The sequence below is a fragment of the Manis javanica genome, chromosome 3 (genome assembly GCF_040802235.1).
Source record: "Manis javanica isolate MJ-LG chromosome 3, MJ_LKY, whole genome shotgun sequence".
NCBI lineage: Eukaryota > Metazoa > Chordata > Mammalia > Pholidota > Manidae > Manis > Manis javanica.
Window position 1 is genome coordinate 201,112,659 of NC_133158.1, and position 25,174 is coordinate 201,137,832.

Here is a 25,174-nt window from a genome sequence, read left to right on the forward strand (position 1 = left end):
GAATTTGGGTTTTAAATTGAAATCTGTAGAGAACACCATGACTTTTCCAAAGATGATGCTAAGTATTTCCATGTGCCACCCAAAACCCTATTTATGATTATGTTCATATTTCAAAGGCCCTCGGAGATCAAAAAGGATTGAGCACTGCATTCTGCTGGCAGAACCACTGTTTTTCAAGAGGGAAAGAATGTGCTGGTGAAAAGCAAGAGCCTTTTTCTAACCTCAGTAAGTCTTCTCCCCTTTATCAGTCACAGCTTCTCTTTTCTTACTGCCTCAGTATCACCCAAAGAAACAGTAGAGCAACGTTTCCTAGGAGTTCAGCTAAACCGTACTTGAGTTCCCACTCTGTCCACCATGGGAAGGACTGTTCCTCCAATGAAATAACAAACTCCCTTAAATTTGAGGGCCAAGTAGGTCACTGACTTGAAGTTCCTGAAGGCGAGCCAGTTTCCTCCAAATTAGGAATTAAAACAGGAACAAAATCAAGGATACTATGCAATTGCAATTAAATCAATTTAAAAGATGGAACCATATGTCTTTGTTATTTAAGTATATGGGCCATTGATTCACTTAGAGATTGTACTGTTCCTAAACCATAAAGACATTTATAATCAAGTATAAGAATAAGCACAAATTGATAAACAGAGGATTAAAGGTCACACACTTCCTGAAACAAATGAGCCTAATTCTAAAATCTATTTTGGTTTATTGATCACATACAAGTTTCCACTTTCAATTTGCCAAATCACCCAGGCCATGTCTACGGATACATCTATGGACTTAGAAAATAGATCTTGTGTTTCCCCCAAAGAGGACTTTTGTTGTCAATAAACTACACTTACGTGTGCACGTGCACACACACAGAAGCTTCCATATGGTTTCATGAGTAATATTTCAAGAGCAGAAGTTAACACTATTGCATGTTTAACATTTTAGAAATTTTCACAATTTAAAATGAAGCCAAGGGCAAAAGTCCCCAAAGAATACTTGATACTCAAAAAATTATGGTTGATTGGAACCCTGCTCTTCTGTCAACATATCTCCTAGAACAAAAAAATATACTTTTGTTGAGATAGAAGTATATTTCTGTTTTTCACTTAAAAAGACCAATCTTACTCACTTGTGCATAGTTGTTCTCTTCTCCCCCCTTTCTCTACACACACACACACAGACACTAAATACCAGAAAGTATTTCTAGAACATATGATACAGTCTTAGAATTAGAAAGTATATATATATATGACTGAAGCAGCATTATCTCTTCAGTCAAGAGACTAATAGGAGACATGAGTTTTAATGAAAACATATGTATTTTGGAAGACTTTTAGATTTGGAAATGACCTAACATCATTTGATCCAACCCTTCATTTAAAGCTGAAAACTCCTTCCCCAGGGAAGCTAAATTGAACTGCCCAAGGCCGTACAGCCATATTAGCAAAGCTGGAACTGCAGGTCTCCCAAACCTCGGCTGACCGCTTTTCAGTCCTGCTCTATCATTTCTCATGTGGTGTGTTTGATGAAATCTATATATGCAATAATAATATACATTCATGTTTATAAAATAGACAATGGCATTTACTATAAATTATGCTATGCATAAGTCAGTTCCCCACAGAACCCTCACCTACCCCCTCAGACTTGACGGCGGCTCAGCCTTCACTCTCACAGACTCAGGTAGCAGTCCTTCAAAGCACCAACCACAGATGTGCTTCATACGTTTACTTGTGTGATTGCAGAACTCTAACCTCTATGAAGGCAAGAAATATATCTACTTTTACTCACCATTACATCCCAGGCATCCAGCTCTGTATCAGGCACAAAACTGATGTTGAATTAACTGTTTATTGAATGAGTGGTACTCTCTGGTGCTGTTGATTGAAAAAAAAATTAATGCTGAATTAATATATATATATCTATACACACACACACCCTTATATATCTATTTTATATCTATCTCTCTATATATGAATTTATTATAGGAACTGGCTCATGCATATGGAGGTTGAAAGGTCCCGTGATCTGTTGTCTCTAAGATGGAAAACCAGGAAAGCCAGGGGCATGATTTGGTCTGAATCCAAAGGTCTGAGAACTGGATGAACCAATGTCCAAAGGGAAGAGAAGATGATATCCCACAGCTCAAGCAAAAAAAAAAAGCAAATTCACTTTTCCTTTGCCTTTTTGTTGTATTCAGGCCTCAGCAGATTGGATGATGCCCACCCACACTGGTGAGGAGATATTCTTTACTCGGTCTATAGATTCAAATGCTAATCTCTTCTAAAAACATCCTCAGACATAAGCAGAAATAACACTTTACCAGCTCTCTGGGCATGCCTTAGCCCAGTCCAGTTGACCCATAAAATGACAAAAATGTCCATAGGAACCCTATTCTGTTTTGTCTATGGCCGTATTTCCTGTCTTTCAAGGCACCGTTAGGCCCATTTGCCTCAAGTCGTTTTTTCTGGATTTTCCTATGCCCACATTCTAACCCAGTTTTTGGTGTGTCAGAATTCCACAGGAAACTTTGCCCAAGATGGGAGACCAAAACACACAGGGTCAGCCCCATGCTCCTTCAGGTCCCATTAGTGTTACAGTACAGTCACTTAAAATGTACAAAATCTCTCAAAAAAAAGAAAGAAAAGAGAAGTAGCAAGGGAACCAACAGCAGGTAAGAGAGAGATCAACACATTTCTGAAACTTGTAAAGAGGGTGATGACTGGGCCATGAAGCAGACAAGGAGGACGCACACCTCACCATAAAAATTGAGGACAGCGGCCATGGAAGGGGACTGGGAATGACAGATCTCACGGCACAGGAATGAGCAGTGAGGCTGAGAACAGAAGGACTGACCTTTAGAGGAGTTCTATCTTCCCCCCTCCCCAACTCCTGCTTGCCCAGCAAGACAAAGAAATTGAAGGATTCTTTCTGCAACAAACTCTGGGAAGAATGAAGACAGCCACTGTGGGTTTGGGGACCCCAGAGCAAAGCCATGATCATTTTGGCATTTAGGGGTCCCCTAGCATAATGGCCGTGAAGGGAACTTGCTGTCCACAAGGCCTTCACCCACATTCAGTTTCTAATCAGCCTTTCTATTGCCTCATTACGTTCAGGATGAATAGCCAATAAGAGTTCAGCAGACATTTGAGAAAATCCAAAGTTAGACATAAATTGATAAATAAAGAAGGAACAAAGAAAAATTTATAGCCTAGGAAGAAAAAATTAAATAAATAAAAGATATTTTGAAAATAAAGGATATTTCAGATTCACTCTGAGATATACTATCTGACTTCAGATAGTATATCCATAAGAATAGGATCTTATTTAAAAAAAAAAACAAGCTGTGCAAGTCCGAAATTCATAGGCCAGGTTATCAGGAAGGGAAGATCATGGCAAGGTTGAAACTATGGGCACAGGCTAAAGCTGTCATCCACAAGGCTGTTTCTTCTTTTTCTCTGAGTGGAATTTTAGCCCACTCCCTTTAATCTCCCTTATTAGAATCAACTGACTGGGGACTTTATTTACATCTTCAAAAATCTCTCCACAGCAACACCCAGATTAGGGTTTGAATAACAGGACTCTAGTTTAGCCAACTTGAAACAAAAAACTCTTCACATGCAGGCAAAAGAAAAGCAATCAGAAACTATAAAAACAAACAAACTCATCAGAAAGTTAACATCCAAATAAAAAGCAAACTAAAATTTTGATGACATGGTACAAAACACAAAAAGGGAATCCATTTGAACTTGACTCCAGAAACATTTTCCACCAAGGGGCACCCTGTGATATTGGAACGGCAGAGGGGGACGGGTAATCAGAGCTCAGCCCTTGGCTCTAGATGGATGCTATTTACATAGTTGTGATCATGTAAATGCCGTTTATTGGCTTAGAACATTTAGAATCAACCAGCGGGCAAATCACAGGAGACCCGTGATTCTCTCTGTCTAAGGAACGCATAAATGCCGTCAACCTTGCTATTGTACAAATAGAGGTTCAGGTTACGAAGTTGGAAGAAGAACTGAGGGTAAAGTGGAGGAAGTAAGACTCATGAAATTGCTACCTTGGGAGGAGACATTCGAAACGGGATGTGGGAGCCAGATAATCACAGGAGGAAATCAGTCAATCAAGAGATACATCTAGAAGCTTATTATTTAGAGCTGTGGAGATGGCAACCCAAAGAAAACCAACAACAGGTCAACAGTGGTTGCCCCAGGGCAGCAGAATCAAGAAAGGGGAGAGCCGCATCCAGGATTGTTGCTTTGCAATCCCAAGTCCTTCTGTACTATTTGTTAATTCACCATGTGCCTTTAACTGCTATAAAAAATTAAACAATTGGATTTGTAAACAAAATCTCAAAGACAAACAAAGGGCCACGTGAGATATGTAAAAGAGGAAAGTTAGTCAAAGACAGCGCTGTAGTTATCATATTATTTGGTATTTACAACAGGAATCCAGGATTGCCGCCGGGTCTCCTACTGCCCATGTCAGAAAGCCCCCCACAGATTCATGTTTGGGCGCCAGCGTTCAACATGACTGTGCACGCAGCTGGCCTGGAGATCAGAGGAGAATATAGAGAACATCCCAAGTGTAATGTAATAACATGACACCTGATCCCTAATCAACTTCAGAGGGCATTTCTCCAATTGCCCAGCTTCTCAGGCCATCTGCCTGTTGGCTGCTCACATGTACAGCTGGCTCAGACCAAAGAGTGACTTTACTACCATGAGAAGAAACCCGAGGATTGGGAACCATTTTGCCAGTGACCCCAATTCTTCTTTTAATTTTTTAATAAGGTATCATCGATGTACAGTCTTATGAAGGTTTTTACAACATTGACACATATTATCAAGTCCCCCCCACACCCCACTGCAGTCAGGGCCCAACAGCATAGTAAGATGCTAGAGTCACTATTTGTCTTCTCCATGCTATACTGCCTTCCCGTGACCCCCCTACATTATGTGTGCTAATCATAATGCCCCTCAATCCCCTTCTCCCTCCCTCTTCACCCACCCTCCCTAATAGAACTGAGAATTCTATTAGAGTGTCACCGCACACCGCAGGTGATTAAGGCTTTGTTGGCACTGTCCCAGGTTTGCCTTCCTTATCACAATTTCCTAGCAGCGCTGCGCCAAGGTGAGAGAAATCTTGACTCTTGCCAGAAGCCATTCTCAATAAACATTTGCTGAATAAATGCTTGCGTACATAAATGAGGGATTAGAACCTGGAGGAATCTGCTTCCGAGAGGAGCTTGGAGCAGGGCAGCAAGTGGGCACGCCGAGTATCTTTGCAGGTGAGGGTGCAGGGCCGGCACTGGAGGTGATGGGTCCCGTGGGCGAACAGGCACGAAAGAGCTGGCTTCTCTCAGTCTTCTGCTCCTCTTCGTTTAGCTGTCAGCTCCCAGCTCTTCTGTTTCTCTGTGCCTTGTATGCTTTGCCCCTGGCCTGGGCTTGCATGCCCCTTTCAGGGACACCCTCCGGCTCCATCCACTCTTTCTGCTCTGTGTCTGTGACATACAGGTGGTTGTCTCTCCTAGGGACACAATGTTAATGCTTTTATTTCTCCATGTTTACATCATGTGCCTACCATTTTCCTTCTGGCCTTTCTTCCCCCATACTTTTGAGTCTTCTTTTAGGAATTCCTTGAGAAAGAAGAGAAAATAAAAAGAGGTCCTGTGTTTCTGTTTCTTGTGGAATAGAATATGCCCTCTTTAGAATTACTGCCTTGATGGAATTGCCTTCAAAAGGCAAGAAACAGAAACACAGAACCTCTTTCTTTTACCATTCCAAACCTGAGAGCAGCGGTGCTTCTCTTTCTAAAAAGCATGAAAGTGGAGTTAAAACAAGAACTTTCCAGGGAAATTCTGATTGTCACTTCCTACAGAGAAAATAAAGTAACAAAATGCTTACCTTTTAGAAGAGTTAAGTCACTTAGCTCATGTATAAATACAGCCTGTCATCACAATTACAGAAACTAAGAGCCTATGAAACTGCAATTTTAAGAGCTCCAACACAGCTCAGTAATTTTATTGTAAAATTTGCATTCTGACCTGTCGTACAAATTTAAATGAAATTTAAAAGTGCCTCCAAAGCATGTGTGGGGAAAAAAATTAAAGTGTCAAATAGCACTTAATCATAGTACTGTTACATAGTCTGGTGTAAAGCAGAGATCAAATGCAATAAGCATATTACCAACCCCCCTTTTTAAAGTGGCACCCTTTGATATTACATTTAATTTAGGGCAAATGCAGTAGTTCCATCCATTTAATAAGCCTTTCTAAGGAGGCTGACAGAAGCATCAGGCTTCTCTGATGGGACAGCAACACGGCCAAGCAGAGGACAGGTCCCTAGAGACTGGGTTCTAGACACAGTGGCACTGAGGTGCTGGGAGGCATTGGACAAATCTCCCAACACCTCTGGCCTATTTTCTTTATAAAGGGAGAGGGGGTGATAGTAGGCCAGATCTTAAACTTTCATTAGTCACACATGGTTTTGAGAATTTCTTGAAAACTATGGGCCCATCCAATTGCAGGGAAAGTACACACTCAAGTACATATGTGAAACATTTACACTCGGTTTCAGGGGCTCACCCCCACCCCACCCCTGCAGCCCAAACATGAACCATCAGAGGGCCTGTGGGCTGCGTGATCTCCCTGGTCCTTCCAACCCTCTCCTTCCAAGACCCTGTTGGGCCGCCTCAGCTTAGATGTGAACCAGGCTGAGCCACATCCTCTGCTCTTGGAAACCCCATTAGAGTTATGATCACAAATACACTCAATAAAATCTTGCTGACTTTAACATACATAAATATTCACCTGTCTTCACACATCTCCTGTTTCTGGTGAACGATATTCTGTAGGGATGAAACATCAGAATCCCAAGGAAAGAAGTCCACATCTTATACTCTCAGATTCAGAGTTAGATTTCCCTGGGGAAAAAGTGAATTCCGTTTAACTCTAAAAGGATAAAAATCATGTTTAAAATAGCCGTTTCTGGGATATCACTTTATTCCAGCAAAAAGTTATAAAGCTCCAGGTGAATTTATTCTTTCATTCAGACAAGCATTTACCAAGTGCCTATCATATTCTGAGCCTGGGGGTAGCACTGGAGATCCTAAGAGGAAGGAGATACAATCCTGTATTCCAACAGCAGTTAGTGGAGGAATGTGAGGGAAAAAAAGACGCTAGGAATGTTTACTGCTTCAAATGGGTGTCTGTCGGTGTGCTGTGGGAGCCCGACGCAAGGGGACCCAGCACTGCCCGAGACAGACACGAGGAAGCTACCCAGAGAGGGTGATGCCTCAGATATTTATCCATAGTGAGTTAGAAGATTTTTGCAGCAGAAGGACCACTCAGACAGAGCTGTATAAAGGTGAGTGGTGGTCGTGGGTGAGGATGACAAGCTTCCCAGTGTTCCTGGAGCAAAGGGCCTGTGGGGGGACGTGCTAGGAGACCAAGGAGCCAGACATGAAAGAGGTCCGCAGGCTCTGCAAGTAGGTGGTGCTTTGCTGATGTCATTATTATACATGCCTTGTATGGTGGTAAGGGCTCACTGAAGGATTTCCATCAGACCAGAGTGGTAACACTACTATTTAGAAAGAGGGTGCAGAGGACGGATTGGAGATGGGTGTGGGTGCTGGAGGCAGGCTCATCAACACTCTTTAAGTACATCTCTTTGTATACTCTCTTGATAAGAAAAGTTTTAGTTGTCTGAGCCCTTACGCTTAAATGCCAATTTTTGATGCTGGTAAACATTTTTTTTGGTTTATTGATAATCAAGTTCTGCTTGGAGTCATCTGACCTCATTTCACCCATTATGATTTTGTTTTTCACACCAGTATGAACAAGAGATCACCTATAAGAGCTTTTACACTCCGGATACATGCTCACAAATATATTCCAGCTAAGAAATACCACACCTAACTGAAAAAAAAAAAGAGCTTGCGAATCTATTTTGAGGGTAACTTTCAGTTAGCACTAATTTGCAGTCTTTGAAATGGTGAATAGAGGTGCCATTGATGCCATCGTACTGGTTCAAATGTCTTAACATTTTATTTCATAATGGAAAGCATTACAGTTTTACACATGACAGAATTATGGATTGTATTTCTAAATTACCACCAAGATGTTTTACTTTGCCTTACTCATTCATTCTTTAATTCACAAACATCTACTGGGCTTCTTCTAGATTCCAGGCACTATTCAAGGCATAGAGGATATATTTTTGTATAAAACAGAAAAGGCCCCTGATCAGGGGGTGACAAGCTCTAGTGAGAATTCAAGCAGGTGACCCATGATGGCCCTACACTGCCCTGAGAGGTCCACAAGGACCCTGGGAGGTAATACTCAAAGGGGAGCCACCAAGCACCACAAGGAAGGAGCCCCGGGGTGGGAGGGAGGGAGGGCAAGTGGCTGGTGCAGAGACCTTAGGTGGAAATGAACCAGGTGTGTTTGAGAATTTGGGCTGGGGTGGGATGAAGCCAGGTGGGAGAGAGTCAGAGCAGAGCACACAGGACAATGAATCTCAAATCTGAAACCTAATGCCTCCTCCACAAAAAAATTGTAGTGCCCTTTCTACTGCTCTAAAATAAAATTCCTGTATATGCTAATTTCACCAAAACTGTTTGTGGGTAAAACTGCAATTATTTCCAGAATCTCTCTCCTGGCCTTAGTGCATCTCCATACCAACAGGTGTTCCCAAGGGGTGGAGGGTCGTAGGCCATCTCCATATCAGTAGGTAATTATGAGGGCCAGCAAGGGTTATCTGGACCAGAGAGGTTGGGTGGGGCCTCTTCTGCAGCACAGTTGCAAGAGACAGGGGAGAGCAGAAGTGGATGACTGCTTGTAAGAAATAAAGGGGTTCCTTCCACTTTATTTCTCCCTTTGACTGATTTTTGGTTTCAAAGGTATTTTGCCCTGGGTTTTTCCCTCCAGAGTTACACCTTTTTTAAATTATAAAAGCATGTTACAAAGACAAAAGCTATCTAATTCCCCTAGGAAACATAAGAGTAGTAATAAAACAGAAATTCCAGCCTCTAGGTTGTACATGGACAATAACTTGATGGGCCTCATTTGCAGTTTTTGTTTTGTTTTGTTTTGTTTGTGAGAAGAGTAAGACCTCTCCTACATGGCTTGTGTTAGTTACTGTTATTAACTATTTTGTTATGAGATTGTTATGACAACCCTACTCTATGAATTGGGAAATAATTTGTGGTTCATATAGATGTTCCCTCATCTCATCTCTCAGCAGGTGAATATAATTTGTCCAAAAGTTTTGCTCATAAGCCTGAACTGGTATCATCAATTAAATATTAATTCTTTTTAAAAGGAGTAACTTGATAAAAGCATTTTATAACAAAGTACTTCGTATTTATTTCAAAATGTAAATGCTTAGACACGACTGTACTAGAAGTCATAAGTAAGCAGACAATTGCCTGTTCAGGCAGAATCAACATCACGTGCAGGTATGTTGCAATAATGACTCAGATACACCCAGTGGCTTCTTCAGGAGGAAGGAGATTTTTCTGAGACAGTGTAGGGAAGCCCTCCCGGCCCCACCCCACCACCACTTTCCCTACTGTTGTATGAGGACAGCTGTCCACTGCTTCACCCCGGATATGTCTGACCTTGTATGGAGCCGGATATGCCTGGCCTTGTCCATGAAACCTTGAAAACACAGTGTGTTGCACCCATGAGTAAGGAGCTAGATAAGAGCCTTGAAGGCCAGACACCTGGCCATGAAGGCCACACGTATGTGCATTTTCAATACTTACGCAACCGTGAATCAGCACTATAGCAGTATAAAGGTACAGCTTTATGCAGAATAAGGTGGTTCCTTTTGAGCACCCTCCATGACGACTCCCACCTTCTTCGTTGCTCTTCATGTCGCCCCAAGACCTCAACGGCAACCCCTGGACCCCGACACTTGGCGCAGTGAGCAGGGTCAAGTAAGTGGTCACGAGAGCAAAGGTCCTTCGGCTTCCCTGGACGGGGCGGGGCAGGTGGAGGCGATGTGGCCCCCAGCCTCTATTTGGTATTCGGTGGCAACGTACTTGACCGCTTGGCAGGCGCCAGAGGATCGGGAGTCTGTATAGCCGACCCCAGAGGCGTTGGAGACACCCTAGCTCCTCTGGCCCACCAGGAATCGGCTGGGCGAGTGGCGTGTATGTTTCTGACAGTCGTCCGCCATGCCACTCGCGAAAGTGTGGAGTTGCAGCAGCAAGTGCAGAGTCTACAATGGAAGGAAGAAGACTTGGATCAATGGCTGGTGGCCGCGGTACATACGCTACGGGGATCGGTGAGTACTGGCCCGCAGTCACGGACCAGGAGCCTCAAGTGCGGCACAGCCCCGTCGGTTTTGCATGCTCGTCCTGCCGTGCAGCAAAGCATGGAGATATAAGAACCCTTAGCCACAGGGGGCAGCCAGGTGGCCCCCACCTCAGATAGCTACCTGGCAAATGATGTACACAACGTACATGGCCATGGGATTGTGGGATTTGGCCAAGCAGTGTAAGCAACATTTGGAGGAATCTATGCCTGCCTGGCTGTTGTAGCTGTGGGATGAGGGCGATGAGAATACTGAGCTCTCACCCTGTGAGCTGTCTAACTCGCCAGCGTAACGGCCGCACCCCTCTATGTGGCGCACCCCTCTATGTGGTGCACCTACTCGCAGGGCGCTAGGTGCACAGACCCAGATGCTGGCAGTATGACCCTGATAAACTGGTTAATGGCTCCAGCAAAGGCAGTGTGGGATGCCCCAGGGGACATGCTGGAACACGTAGCAAAGTGGAGTAGGTATCTGGAGTTGGTGCGTGTGCTCCGGGAAATAGGTATGAGGCAGATGATGCTTGCTCCCCATTACTGCAGTCCAGATGAAGAACTGTTAATGTCTGGGATGAAAGATCTTGTTCTAGCCAATGGTCCTGCAGGTACCTTTGGAACTGTCGCTGTGTTGCTAGAGCCATATACTGACCACCCAATATACGAAGCAGTGTCAGCGTTAGCTCACTTGGGAGATGTAGAAGTAAGGCAGCCTCAAGTGACCGAGGTGAGAACTATGGCGGTGAAGCAGCACAAGGGAAAAGGGAAAACAACAGTGGCAAACACGGTGCCAGAGCTGGCTGTGGTGGGACGGCTGTGGTAAGATGCAGATAGGTAGGGGCTGACCTTTTGGCTGCTGGTCTGGCTCATGAAAAGCTTGATGGACAGCCTCTAGAGGTCTTGATGGGGCTATAGAGACAGCTGCATCCCAACCAACACTACCGCCCACTGCCCCCGAAGCAGGTGCGGGTGAATACTATGGCGGCCGACCAGGACCTCACACCTTATGCGCTGACTGATTTGCATCTGACTAGGGGTGTGGCCAAGGTACCCAGCATATTGGGACACCAGAGGACCGGAGGCCATTTGTTGAGTTCATCACTCCCTGCTCCCCACAGAATGTACAGCAGGTGTTGGTGCTGGTGGATACAGGTGCTGACTCCACCCTCCTGCATGGCAACCTGGATAGGTTCCGGGGCCCCTCTGCAGTCACAGAGGGGTGTGGTAGACAAACGATGTGGGTGACAGTGAACATTTCTAGATAAAATTTGGAACAGAACAAAGTACATCTTTTCTCCTTTGCATTTAATATATAATATCAAGTCAGGATCCAGGCTCAGATAATGACCTACAGGCAGAATGAAGGACTATCCCACTACTGCCATCTAGCATTCCTTACCCACCCACTCAATGCCAGTAACAGTAACCCTTCCCCATCATTATGACACTCAAAACGCTCCTATAAAACTCCAGTCACTGTCTAGGAATGAGAACCACTGAGGTGGAGCCTCGTGGGCCACAGGAAGGAGTTTGGATTTGATTCTGTGTTATGGGAAATCACTGAAAAGTTTTGTGCTAGGAAGTGACATCAACTGAACTGCATGTTAAAGGATTTCACTGGCTGTCATGCAATCAGCTGCAGCAGTGACAAGGATGGTGGTGGGCAGAGCAGCCAGGAAGTGAGGGCAGTAGTCCAGGCAAAAGAAGACAGTGCCTTGAGCTAGGATGGAAGGCAGAAGTAGAAAGAAATGGATAGATTAAGAATCGTTTTGAGGGTAGAGGCAACAGGATCTACTAATGGAATTAATGTGGGATGAGAAAAGAGTTCTGGCTTTAGCAAACTGGAGGAATGAAGGTGGTGTTTACCAGGAAGGGGAAGAACAAACACACGGGCGGCAGGGGAGTAGCAGGGGAATAACGAGTTCAGTTTTGGCCACGCTAACTTTGAGATGACACCCACATGGAGATGCCAGGCAGGCAGTTAGATGTATGTGTTCCTAAGGGATGCCCTGACTGGAGACACACCTGTGAGTCCATGGTACATCGAAGGCAAACAAAGGCATGGGACTGGAGAGCGGAAAAGGTCACCTTGGGAGAGTGGGTGGACAGAGGAGAGAAGGGAAGCAAGGACAGAGCCTTGGGGCCTTCCAGCACCATGAAGGGGGCACTGTACTCCATTAATCATTCCATTAAGAGAAACACTCAAGTTTTTACATTAATTTTAATGGGAAATGATTGATGACCCCAGCCTTGGCCTATGAACAAAAAATTTGGAACTAATTATGTTCATTTATCAAAGCATGAAGATATATTTCATGAATTTCAAATTATTTCCCAATTCACACATATGATTCTCACAATCTTAGGCTATAAAGTACTAATGAATGTTTGGAGTAAGGGCAGGCAATTTGAAGGGTGACTTGGGCTTCTGTTCTCATGAAACTACAGATGAAATCCATTAATCAGTATCTGTTGGTCACCTACAGAATAGGCACTGGGATTTTTCAGTTTCCAAATCACTTTCATGTTTTTAAGGAAATTTGATAGATTCATTTTCTAAATTCAAAAGATCTTCATCACAGCTTTACTGAGATAGAACTTCCACACCATAAAACTTTAGTATTTTTGAATTTGAAGGTAGTTCTGGTGAATTTTCAAATAAACCTATATCAATTAAAAAATAAATCATCCTGCCAGCTTACCCAAACATAATGGCAACTATTGTTTATTGGGTATCAACTCAAGTGACAGGTATGACAAGCAGCACTTTACATAATCCTTCCTCATCTTCACAACGTCTTTGAAGGGTATGTCTCCCATTTTATGGAGAGAAAAGCCCACCTCCAAGGATGTGGAGAACTTCACACAGATCATCAAGGAGGCCAGGGTGCAGGGGCCGGGATTTAGACACAGGTCTCAGACTCAAAGCCCTTTTCTCTCCTCTACTTCATCTTGCTCCGGGTCTCCTGTAAGACGGAAGCAAGAGTCTGGAATATATATAGAAACCCTCTACGCATCTTAAAGAGAAATCAAAATCACAACCCATTGGGATTGGCGTCGCGATGATTCAAATTTTAAAAGGTTTTACTGTCATGGGGATTAGTTTCACAGACATTTCTTAGTGGTTTATATTTAATGCCTCATGGCTAAGTAGAATTACATATCCTATAAAGTTTCAATTGGCTTATCTCGTCTCCTTCCCCTCTAAAGAACCTATGCTAATTGAAATTTCTAAATATATTTAGGCAAGTGCAGGGGTGGAGTAGGAAAACTGGTAGAGATGTGAGTTAATGGATTTTACTAGACACAAATGAGCTATTAATATACGATGACTGGTAAGGGTAGAATCTGCTGTGTATTTAGGCAGACACCCAGGGCAGAGTGGCTGCCAGATCCCCCAGTTAGGAAACTCGTGCTTCCAGAAGTAGAATAGGAGACGTCTATGTCCTAAGCAGAGGAGACAGAATTACTAAATAAACCCTTGCCGACAAAGGGATAAACAAGAATTTGGGATGTGGGCCTGCCCAGAAAGAGGATGGCTGAAGTTGTGGTGGAGGCCTGCCCTGGCTGTGACCTCCCAGGAGGGTGGCCTTTCAGCAGATGAAGTAGAATCTGGTAAGGTTGCAGAGTATGGGCCGAGCTGTGCTCTCAGACCGGTGAGTGCGCGCTGGGGCTTGGCATCACGTGTGGCAAGCATCCGAAGGAGAATAACCCAAGATGGAAACAGGAATGAAGAAAGTATTTTAATATTGGAAATTACAAGGGTCAGAGATGTCCTAGCAAGCAGTTAGGCTATAAACAAGGGTGGCATAGGAAGCAATGTAAATGAAAACCAGTATTCATAAGAACTCAAAGCACAATTAATTAATAAATTGGCTAAAACTTATAATAGTCACATCAAAATTTTTCGGTCAAGTATCCACAAATGGCCCTCTGGTTGGAAGCATCAGGGCAGAACAGACAAAATTGTGTTTTATTAACATTAGCTATACTACACAACAGGACACTGCCTTTTTTTTTTTTTTTGCCAGAATTCAAGTGCATTTTCTTTGCTATAATGCTCATTGTTGTAGGGATTTAAAAATTCTTACTGGGTTTCAAATCATCTATCATATTCCAAGGATACTGAGAATACTACCACCTCCCTTTACTGAGCGCTCACTAAGTCTGTATTTATGAAGTCCTCTAGGTCATCACCACCACAGCAGCCAAGCCACTATTCAGCGCTGACTGAGTGCCTGGCTCTGTGCCAAGTATTCAGTACGCATCACACTGTAAGAGGGTGACTATTATTTTTCCATTTTGCAGATAATGAGACTGAAGCTCAGACATTAATTCACTTGCCTGAGATGACACAGCTAGAAAGTGATGGAGTCAGCATCAAAAACGTAAGTCAGTGTAACTCATGTGCCCAAACTCTTAACTATCACCTCTGCAGCATCATTATAAATCCATGAGATGGAAATATGGTGACTATTCTCTAGTCTCCATCGGATTTGAGACCAAGGGAAAGAAGAGAATTTTCTCTTCACATTGTCACAGTGCGTCTAGTCCTAGAGAAACAGCAGCTGAATTTCTATTTTTTAGTTCCTTTTTTCTTTTTATAAACTTACTGTATGCTTCGGGATGAAGAGAGCTGTGTTACTTTTTTGTTCTTTTTTTTTTGGATCAAGGGGGAATTTACAAATCGTGAGCTTTTCACAGTCATCCTTAGAGAAGTCACTCCCAAGCTGTTAAATATAGTATGGTCCTGCTGTTTAAATACACTACATTCTAACCAGAATGGATTATAGCCTTTCAGTTGCTAGCACTGAGCTTCCAGATCTATTGAAGAGGTTTTTCAATCCAGCACTTGGAAACTGCAGGCCTGAGGACTCCCTACAACGCCCTCTCAGCATTGTTGACAAGGCAATACCTGGTGAGGCAACTAGTCCGAAACCTGAGACATTAGCAAGAAGACTCTCAGGAGTTTAGGATTCTACCAAGTGGCTTTAATAACCTCATTCTCTTCCCCACCTGTTTCCTCTTTCTTGAGTTCCTGCTTTATTGAACTGTATCACAAACCCAATGAACTGAGCTAAAAATTCTTCAGAAGTCCTTCCAAAACCTCAGGCATAGGGAACCTATAAAAGACACAGATGACATAAAATTAACATGTATGAAAGATGCTGAATTTCGGGATGATACCAGTCTCTGCCAAGCACCAGGGAGAAGGAAGTTCTTCACCTTTCAAATCACTCCCTTTCCAGTCCCAGGATGAACTGATGGATGTTTCTGATGTCTCTGGCTTTCTTTCCCATTGTCTTCCTTTTCAGACTTAGGCTCTTCTAGATTCTTGGGGGTTTACCTTTTGCTTTCTCACTACTGTAGTTCGGCCCCTCCCTTGCCCAAATTCCACTATAACTTTTGCAGTGTCTCCGGTATCACCCTAAATGACTTCAATGTCCACGTTGCTGGACCATATCGTTCATTCATTCATTAGTTCATTCATTCATTCATTCATCACTCTTTACGGAGTGCATACTATGGGGTAAGCACAATCTGCTGGTGCGATGACAAGCAGAAACACTTAACTCCTCTCAGCTTACTTCTGGGCTCCTTGATTCTCTCTCCTCCAGTGACTTTCACAACTCTTCCCCTCATGAAGGGCCTTGGTTCAGGATTCACCGTCTGAGAATTTTGAGATGCTGCATTCTCAAATGTCTGAGTGAAGTAACGAGAGAAGGCTGTGGTCATTCGCACTGAATGTGCTCTGGGCTCACATCTCAGCTTCCCTGCCTGTTTGTCTTCTCATCCCTAGTTCTCATCTTAGACTGAACCATTTAGGCCATCATCATTCCGAGGACGGTCATTAGTTCCCTTAGTTTCCCCAGGACTGCTTTGTCAATCCTCATCTCTAGGAATTTTACCACATTCCTTTTCCCCAGTTGATGTTCCCCAAACATGACCATGCAGGTTGGACCTGCTTCGAGGACACGCCACCCAACCTCAGCTGCGTCACTGCCACTCCCCACAGCGCTTGAGCCTCCTGCTAGTTGACCCCTCCCTTCGCAGCAGCCGCTTCACCCTGTCTGTTCTCCTCCAGCCCAGCCCGAGTCCGTTGGTGGACAGCCTTACCAAGGAGGCAGGAACCCTCTCAGCAGACTCTCTTCACCTCTGCTCCTGTCTCCAGCCCCTGCCCAATTTTCCCTCTGTCTCCTTCTCACCAATAAACTCTGAAGCCAACACACCCTTTGCCTCCTCTTTTTTCAGTCCAGACTCTCTAACCCTTATCATTTGGCTGTATGCATAACCCCCCCCCCCACCAAAACCTTTTAAGGTCACCAAAGACCTCCTAAATATCAGATGTAAACCTTCTAAGCTCTCATTCTTCTCAACCCCTGCCATCCACACTGTGCATCAAGCCCTTCTCGATGCAACTGTCCCCTTGGTTTCCACGATTTCTTCCCTGCTCCTTCCGCGTGTGCTTCTTGGTAGTTCCATCTCGGGCTCTGGACTGTTTGATCTCTGGGTGATCTCAAGTATTTTTGTGTTGAGAGCTCTAGGAGTTAAAAATCCTAGGGGAAAAAATATCACACGCAAGGTCTCTGATGACTCGGCCCCTTCAAACCTGTCCGTTCTTTCATGTACCAACGCCAGTTGGCCTACCCTCCAGCTACCTTGCATGACTGTTCCCACACATGCCAGGTTGTCCACATTCTGCCCTTCTGCCTGGTCCTACCCATTCCTCACCAGAGTAGTTCCTAGTTAGCATGCTGAGACTTGGCTGTGAGGTGCCATCTCCTCTGCGAAGTCCTCCCTTTCTCTTCTGGTCAGTTTACATTCCTTTCTGTACCCCTTGCTATCACAGCAGTGTCATTGTCTATTCACTTCTCTGCCTCTCTCATTGGCGTGCAGGCTCCGTGAGGCCGGGGCTGAGGTTTTGTTCACTCAGTGCAGTGGCTGGCACAGTACTGGGTGCAAGTAACTGCTTAACAAATGGAGCCACTCGTCATCTCTATGGTAAGGACTACCCTTAGGCATGCTGAATAGCTCTGGGACAGGTTATCATAACCACCTAGTACAGGGATAAACTAATGACCAAGGGTTAGCACACGTCTTTGTTTCTTCTTTTTGTTCTTCTTGGACTTTAAAAATCTTTGAACAAATATTGTTTAGAGTAAACAAGTAAACAAGTATTGTTTTGGTTAAAAGAAAGTTACCCATAAGAATGATCTTTGACAGTAAGTATGTCAAGTGTTCATACTGTATTGCTGAAACCACATTTGCTTGCAGGTAATAAGCCAAACTACATGGAGCAAGAGAGGGGATTATTCATAAAGAGTCTGGTGTGTCCCAGGATGGCCAAGGACAGGAATGAGGCAGTGCTTGGCAAATCCTGGACCCAGGAACCTGGCTGCCCTGAGAACCCTGTCTCTCACTTTATCTCCAGCCCATACTGCAGATGAGATGGCAGGGGACAATTCCCAAGGTTTACGGCAGCTTCAGCCAGGCACAGAAAACATCTCCTCCTTACTTCCAGTCCCAGAATTCTCAAAGAATGGGTCCCCACCTAGACTACCCAGCAGTGGCCACAGGACATGGTATGCTGCACAGGGTAAATCCCAGAGCCCTGTGGGTGGGAGGTGTGTCTTTAGTTGGTGAGCAGTTGCTGGGTGTACCAGGTATCTGTTACACATACTTTCACTCAGGCTGTTGTCCAGAAGTTTCTCCAATTATCAAAATGCTTCCTATCCTTCATGGCTCAAACTTAAATATCACTTCCTTTGTAAAATGCTTACTGATCTCGATTCAACCAAGTTTGAACTAGTTCTTCTTTTTTCATTCTGCCTTATTTTATGTTAAGTTTATACATCTATAAACTAAGGAGAGAAAGATGATATAGGGGAATTAACTCTAGATTTTTAAGTCAGACCTGAATTGAAATTCTGATCCTCACACTATCAAGGTTACTTTGGCCAAGTCATTAAGCTTCTGAGCTAGTTTCCTCATTTATTAAAAAAAAATGACAAAAAGAGTTGAGGACAGGTATTTCATATGTTCTTGTGAGAGGGGGGAAAAGACATGTGAAAACTCCCAACACGGCAGGCACTCAGGAATTGCGTTTTCTTCCTTCAGGTTTCTCTCACTAGACTATAAACTCCTCAGAGGTCAGAATTTTCCACTGTGCTTAAGTAATTCAAAGGCATACAGGTCTTCATCAAATGTTTAACTCCTTTCTGATTGTCTTCTCAGCCAGATTTAATTAGTAGTATTAGTATTTACAGAAACTTCTAAGTCAATTACCTGTATTGACTTAATCTCCATGATAACCCCATGAGATAGGCTTTATTGCCTCTCTTACAGATGAGGGAACAGGTGCTGAAACGTGAAGAAACCTGCTGGACGTCAGGTACTAGTAAGTGATGGGGTGAGGCAGCAGCACCAGGACCCTGTACTTCTAATCATCCCAGCTAGAGGCTTCTTGGTGGCAGAAAATATGTCTACTATAAAACAGTTCATATTGCTTGTTTTTGAGCTAGCTTAAAGTAACCCAAGCAAACAGCTGGTTTGATTTTTTTCATTCCTTTAATTAAAAACTTACAGGAGACTTAACAGCTTCCTATGGCTTATGACAATGGTCTTCACTAAGATATGACCAAAAATAAAAATAATTGCACTTGAGCGTGAAAGGGCTCACTTATGTACCATGCTGCAAACTCCTAGGGTCCCCAGGCAGTGGCTTTCAATCTACTGGTAAGCTCTTGGAGTTTTACCTGGTAGATCTCCAAACTGGCTGCCAGCATTGCTACACTTGCATAATTGTCCCTGGAGGTAGCCATGGAAACCCACAGAAAGCAAACAATAACTGTCCACTAGGAAAAGGGTGAGAAATCCTGACCTGAGCTCTTTATTTTTAGACAATATCCAGTGATACTTCATCGTTGAAGCCCAAAAGTTTTGATTTGTAAATCTTTTATTATACCTCACCAATCACCATCATGGGTGCAGGTCATGTGTGCCAGGAATGACAGCAGGTAAATGGGTAAACAGAGTTCAAGAAAACAGTGATTCCTATATTTGCATGGCAGTTAGGTTTCCAGGGTATTTTCACCCATTTTTCTTCCAATAGATCCTCAACCTCAACTGTGAGAGAAGGATGCAACATTATTTCCACTTTACAGATGAGGAAACGGAGGTTCACAGAAGTTAAGTGGCACAGCTCAGACATGACATGCATGGATTTCTGTTATAATGCGGGTCTTCTCTCCAGGGCTTTCTCCACTTGCACCATGGTGTTTCTGATGAGAGCAAGATGCAGTAGAAATTTCTGCGTGGTCATGGTTTGGGGAACAAATGGGGCTGGTAGGTAATGCTGGGGAAGATGCATAAAAATGTACAGGAGAAAGTGTGGCAGCTGCATGGCCAGGAAAGAATCTAAGTCTCCTCAAATCCGTGTCCTTCACAGGCAACCTCTGTTTCAGGGGCGGGGATGGGAGCAGGAGGATGGGATCAGACCCGTCCTCAGGGTCACAGCACCACCGCTCAGGTTACCGTCTTGCTGCAGGTGTACCTCTCATTCTGCCCCCAGTGCTGCACACCCAGGGTCACCCCTGCAGCCTCATCCGAAGTTTAGAAATCGGCCCTTTTGGTTGACTGAATGGTGTCCACCAAAAATTGCCGTTGCTATACTTCCTCACATTAAAAAAGGCTATAGATTTAGATCTGGAGTTTCAGATTTTGCTAGTTCTTTCTTAATTTTTAAAGTTCCACAGTTCCGTTTTTTTCTGGTTTAAAGTGACTCTGCTCTTGTCATGATTTACTCTTCATGTCTCTGCGCTGGTGATTTAGTTTGTTACATCTGACAAAGAATATTTGAGAAAAATCTTTCAAAAGAGTAGCGAATCCTATTGATCCTAAAACCCAGTGTGCGAAGAAAGGAAACAACAAATTTTTAATCAAAGTAAGCAATAATGACAGGTTTATTTAAAATTTCCAGTAGAGAAAACCCACTAGTTTTGGAATAAAAGTATTCAATGTATGAGAGTGTAAGTGAATATAAAAGATTAGCAGAAGAAAAACAAAACCAAGCATAGTACAAAGAAATTTTTTTGTAAATTTGAAATGGATTTAAAGGGATGTTCTTTAAATTAAATCTTCCAAATATTTAACAGAGTTACTAGGTTTGGCAAACAATTCATTTGAAAAGTAAAGCCTATTTCAATACTGTAAACTCCATAAAAACTGCTTATTAAATTCAAGCACTCCGTACAATTGGTATTGAACATAAACATATAGGCAGTCAATTTCAGGACAGCAGGAACTATTCATTTGCTCTCACAGTTTTATCAATTAACCAGCTGCATAACTGGTTTTTTTTGGGAGAGGATGGGATAGAAGATGCCAAAAAAATAAGGTAGAATAAAATCTCTAAAAAATTGAAACACAGCAAAGTTCAGACATCTGTTTGTTTCTGTAAAGCAACAAACTCAATTTTTACAGTATATTCTACATTTGCAGTTGTCATTTCCCTCTCCCCCCACCCCCTCATATACTCCTAAATCCACTAGGCTAATCAATTCTTAACTTCCAAATACTCTGTACATATATATATTTAGCAAAGAGCATATGCCTAACATTACTCTGACAGCAGGATGGTCAGCAGACAATTTTAGAGGGATTACTATGTATACCATCAAGATTAACCTTTACTTAAAAAATGAACAAAACCATCACTAAACAAATACTTTAAAAATATTATGAAAACCCATGAAAAGAAGTCTCAGTATGGGCTTTCAACCAGATAAAAACACACTTCAGAAAGACTATTAATGCTAAATTTCTGCCAAACGATGACCATAAAGTGCCAAACACAAAATAATCTGTTAGGACTATTTTTCCAATAGATCATTTGTCCCTGGCTTGGCCATCTCTCCTTTAACTGTACACAAAGTCCTGCTAAAAGTAGGCATTTTAGTTGATTTTACAATAGAACGTTACAATGTAAACTAAACAGGTCTTGATATCGACAGTATGTTACCCAAAGTTTTATTTCTGAATCCAACAGTTGGTCATAGAGGTCAAGTATTGTCAAGGCTCCTTTAACAGTTCTCGACTGTGGCTGACTCATTCATCCTTCAAGTACATGCAAGGCTCAACAGTTTTCAAGAGGCAGAAGCCTGCGGCCGTTTAAGACACGGATGAAATAGGATTATGAGGTGAACCCATCTGAGTAAGGACTTTATCCAGCCACTGGAGGGGGCCATGAAGATGGATCTCAATCCAGCAAGGGGTGCTGGTAACATCCTGGCGGTGGTATTCTGCTCCCCAACCCTAGAAACAACATAATTGGAGGTCATTTAACTTGCTAAACTCAGTGGTTAAACTTACTAAGTAAAAAGCGTTCCCATGATCAGACACCCTGATTAAAGGCATGGATACTTTCCGTAAGACAAATGCTTGTGCACACAGACGCACACACAATTTGGCAGGTAATTTCAGGGGATGGGTGTGTCCACAGCTCCCCGAAGTCCATCCATGGGTTACAGATTAACAAGTACTGATCTTGGTGGATGAAAGTTTTAAACTATATTCTAAGGCAATAAATACATTAATAAAGATGTTTTTTAACTTTCATTTTCATTGCCCATTAGGTTACTGAAAGTTTTGTAATAGATATCATTAAATTCTCATTTTTTCATCAAGAAAACAAAGAAGCATGTCAGACATTCTGTTTCTTTCCTATTCAGCCACTGTGGTCCTATCAATATAGTGCTTTTGATCTTTCAACCTCTAAGCAAAACTGGTGGTAGCACATAAGTATCCAAACAGCCATTACTGACACCTACCCATTGCCTGGAATCAGTACGTTCCATTATTTGTTTGTGCAAGAAGGTAGCTTGCCAGATATCTTCAGAGTTACTGAATTAGGACACTAAAATTGCATAGAAGAAAGTCACTATGCAAAAGAGAAAAGTGATTTTGGTATTGCAAAGATCAAAACCACATAGGTGCAGTAGACAATGCAATACAAAGTTCTGACAGACCTTTGTTTTATGAGGATGGATGGGTTCTATTTTTCTCTGCTACCTGCCTACTCTAGGAGTTTCAGGAGAAAGTTGTCATGTATATGAACTACGTATGTATATACATCCATGTATTTGCACATATATCAACATATTCCTGTTTAATTTAAAGGCTTGTTGATATGCATGTTTCCTCCATTAGATAGTAAGTAAGTTCTCTGAAGGCCAGGATATTACTCATCTTTGAAAGCAAACATCCAGCACACAGAATGACTGGCACACAGCAGAAGCTTTAGAAATACCTATTCAGCTGAACTTAGATTTTTCAGATATGGGGAGTTTACTATGCAAGTAATTTATAAAATGTTTTATATTAAAGTCCAAAAGTGATCTTAAAAACAGTACATGGGGGTCATTTATATTAGAAAAATGTTCTAGATCATCTCTCTAAGATTCTAAGCATGAGAAGGCAGAGTATACAGTCCTTATGATATATAAAGAACAATGCAGTACAGATAGTGGGCAAATTTTCTGTAGTTAATGTATGATAACAGTGGTTCTTTATCATGTTAACAGGAATTTTAAATTAAATTTATCCATAACTCTCCAAATCCAGCTTCCCAGCTATGTCCATTATATCTTGTATAACTCTCCATTCCAGTACTTATCACATTATATTATAATTAAACATATATAGGTCATAAGAATCTTGAAGCTTGAGACTTTAGATGCTTTTTCATCTCTGGGTTAATTTTCTGGATTGGTGCTAAAAATATTTGCTGAACGAATGAAATTTAACACATTAGAAATGTGCTGTAAATACTTTTTATTAGTGTAAAGGTTGTTTCTACTTGAGTAAAGGTAAATAATTTAAAATGTGTAAAAGTAGAATCATTAAAATTGATTAGGCTATCAATATGAAATGAGTTTGAGGGAAAAGCCAGTTGGAGCATTAGAGTCATAGATTCTCCTAGAGTGGACCTTCAATAATAATAGTCTCATCACAGGAATTTAGTATTGATTAACACAATTCCCACCTCTATCCACCCATTGTGATGATGATGAACGTGAGGATCAGAAAAGAATCCGTGCCTACTCACAGTCACAATGGCTGACAGAGATAGACCTTGGGTCTCTTGACTCTCAAGAGGTCTGTGGGTAAGTCCCTGTCCTCATTGTAAAATTCATTTTAACCAACATGCTAAAGTCAAAAATTAAGCAGTGAATGTATAATAATGGATGAGAAAGATCTTTGTTGAGTCACAGTTACACGATATATAGGTAAACCTCCTTAAAAGGTAAAAAAGAAAACAAAAACCCTTTAATACTAAGAAGGAACCAGACTCATCTACAAAGAATTGCTGAGTTGTGCTTCAAGGAAACCAACACTAAGAGAACACATTCAAAATTTGCAAGTATGTCTCAAAGAAGAGAAAAAATATGATACTCAGGGAAAGGTATCTTTGATCTAAATGATGATTAACAACATAAGATTCCAAAATTACCCTCTGTAATATATACATCACAAAACAGGTTTAACAACAAGTTAGGTGAGCTTCTGAACAGAGGACATAAAAGGCGATTGCCTCACCCTCATATATAATTAGTTTTGTTTCTCAAGGTAACAGAGGATGAAAATTTATCTTTGTGAATTCACAGGCAAGTCAGTCACTAGAGTATCTGACTCATGAAATTTCATTAGATATTTAATTTTTTTTACATTTCAATGGCATCTGAAAAATTTTATTTCTCAGAGGCAGAAGAGGAGACAGCAAAGAGATTATTGTGAGCAATGTTTCTAACCTTCTCCCTCCTCAAAACTTACAATCTTAGAGCTACGAAATCTATTTACCTTTGGGCATGGGCCTTATTAACTTGAATTGTAAGAAAATCAAGAGGTTTACTGGAATCACTAAAAAAAAACCCCCCAAAAACTGACAACTCAAAAATCAACCCCAGTATGATGAACTTTCTTTTACAAAAAGATCACCTTATTGTTGAAACAAAAGTAACAAGTATTACCATCATAAAAGTATAAAAACACAATATGAAAAGGGGGGTGTGCTTATTGAATTCATTTCATAGGACAATCTTGCATTTGAAATACATATGTAAAATATATCATGTAACATATTCTAAGGGTATTACAATAGCTAAGACAGTGCTATTCAAATAAGAAACAAGCTACTGAAGCCTGCTACTACTGACATTTAACCCAAACACTCCTATATTCCAGTGATATTCTCCTAATAATTGACCTCCTTGTTAAAGTTTAAAAATGCCTAGATAATAAGTTGGTTTCTATGGACACACATCAAGAGGACACAGATTTATATATTGGGGAAAAGCATATAGCAAACATACATTAAACCCTACCCAGAGGGATCAGAGCTCACTTACCTTCACAAAGCTCATGCGTATAGTACACATTTTTGTAAGCTCATACACTGTCTCAAAGCCATGGTTCACAGACTGGGCCAATAACTGAGCAAATTCTTGGTTATTAAAAATTTTCAAACTGCACCCACTAGGGATCTTGCAAACAGTAGTGGGATGGAATCCGTGATGGTAGTTGCAGTTCCGACTTTGCACAAAGATGCTGCTGTCACTGAGGCACTCAGCATATACCTCCCCTCCAACATAATAAAGATGAACTCCTGCAGGAAGACAAGGCTCAGAATTTAGTCATTACTATTTTTTTTTGTTTTTACAGCTGGAAAGCATCTGTGTAGCTTCAAAATGTAAATTTACATGGATTTTAAACTTTGACTAATTATAAATAGTCTCCAAGTCTTGCATAACTGATAAAAATCTTAGTTAAATCTATCAGTTAATCCAATATCTGTATGTCAACATGCAT

The 25,174-nt window shown here is 42.0% G+C and overlaps 1 protein-coding gene across 4 annotated transcripts in view; it reads right to left on the bottom strand.

The window, feature by feature from the left end:
• Window positions 1–20,240: 20,240 nt before the first annotated feature.
• The window catches only part of SMAD1 (SMAD family member 1), a 72,086-nt gene continuing 67,152 nt past the window's right edge, over window positions 20,241–25,174 (bottom strand). For all 4 annotated transcript variants that reach the window (XM_037024621.2, XM_073232612.1, XM_073232611.1 and 1 more), the window contains 2 exons: window positions 24,715–24,971; window positions 20,241–21,622 (listed from right to left, as the gene is read on the bottom strand). In XM_037024621.2, coding sequence (XP_036880516.1) covers window positions 21,479–21,622; window positions 24,715–24,971 — 401 coding nt within the window. In that variant the 3' untranslated portion in view covers window positions 20,241–21,478. The remainder of the gene's footprint in view (window positions 21,623–24,714; window positions 24,972–25,174) is intronic.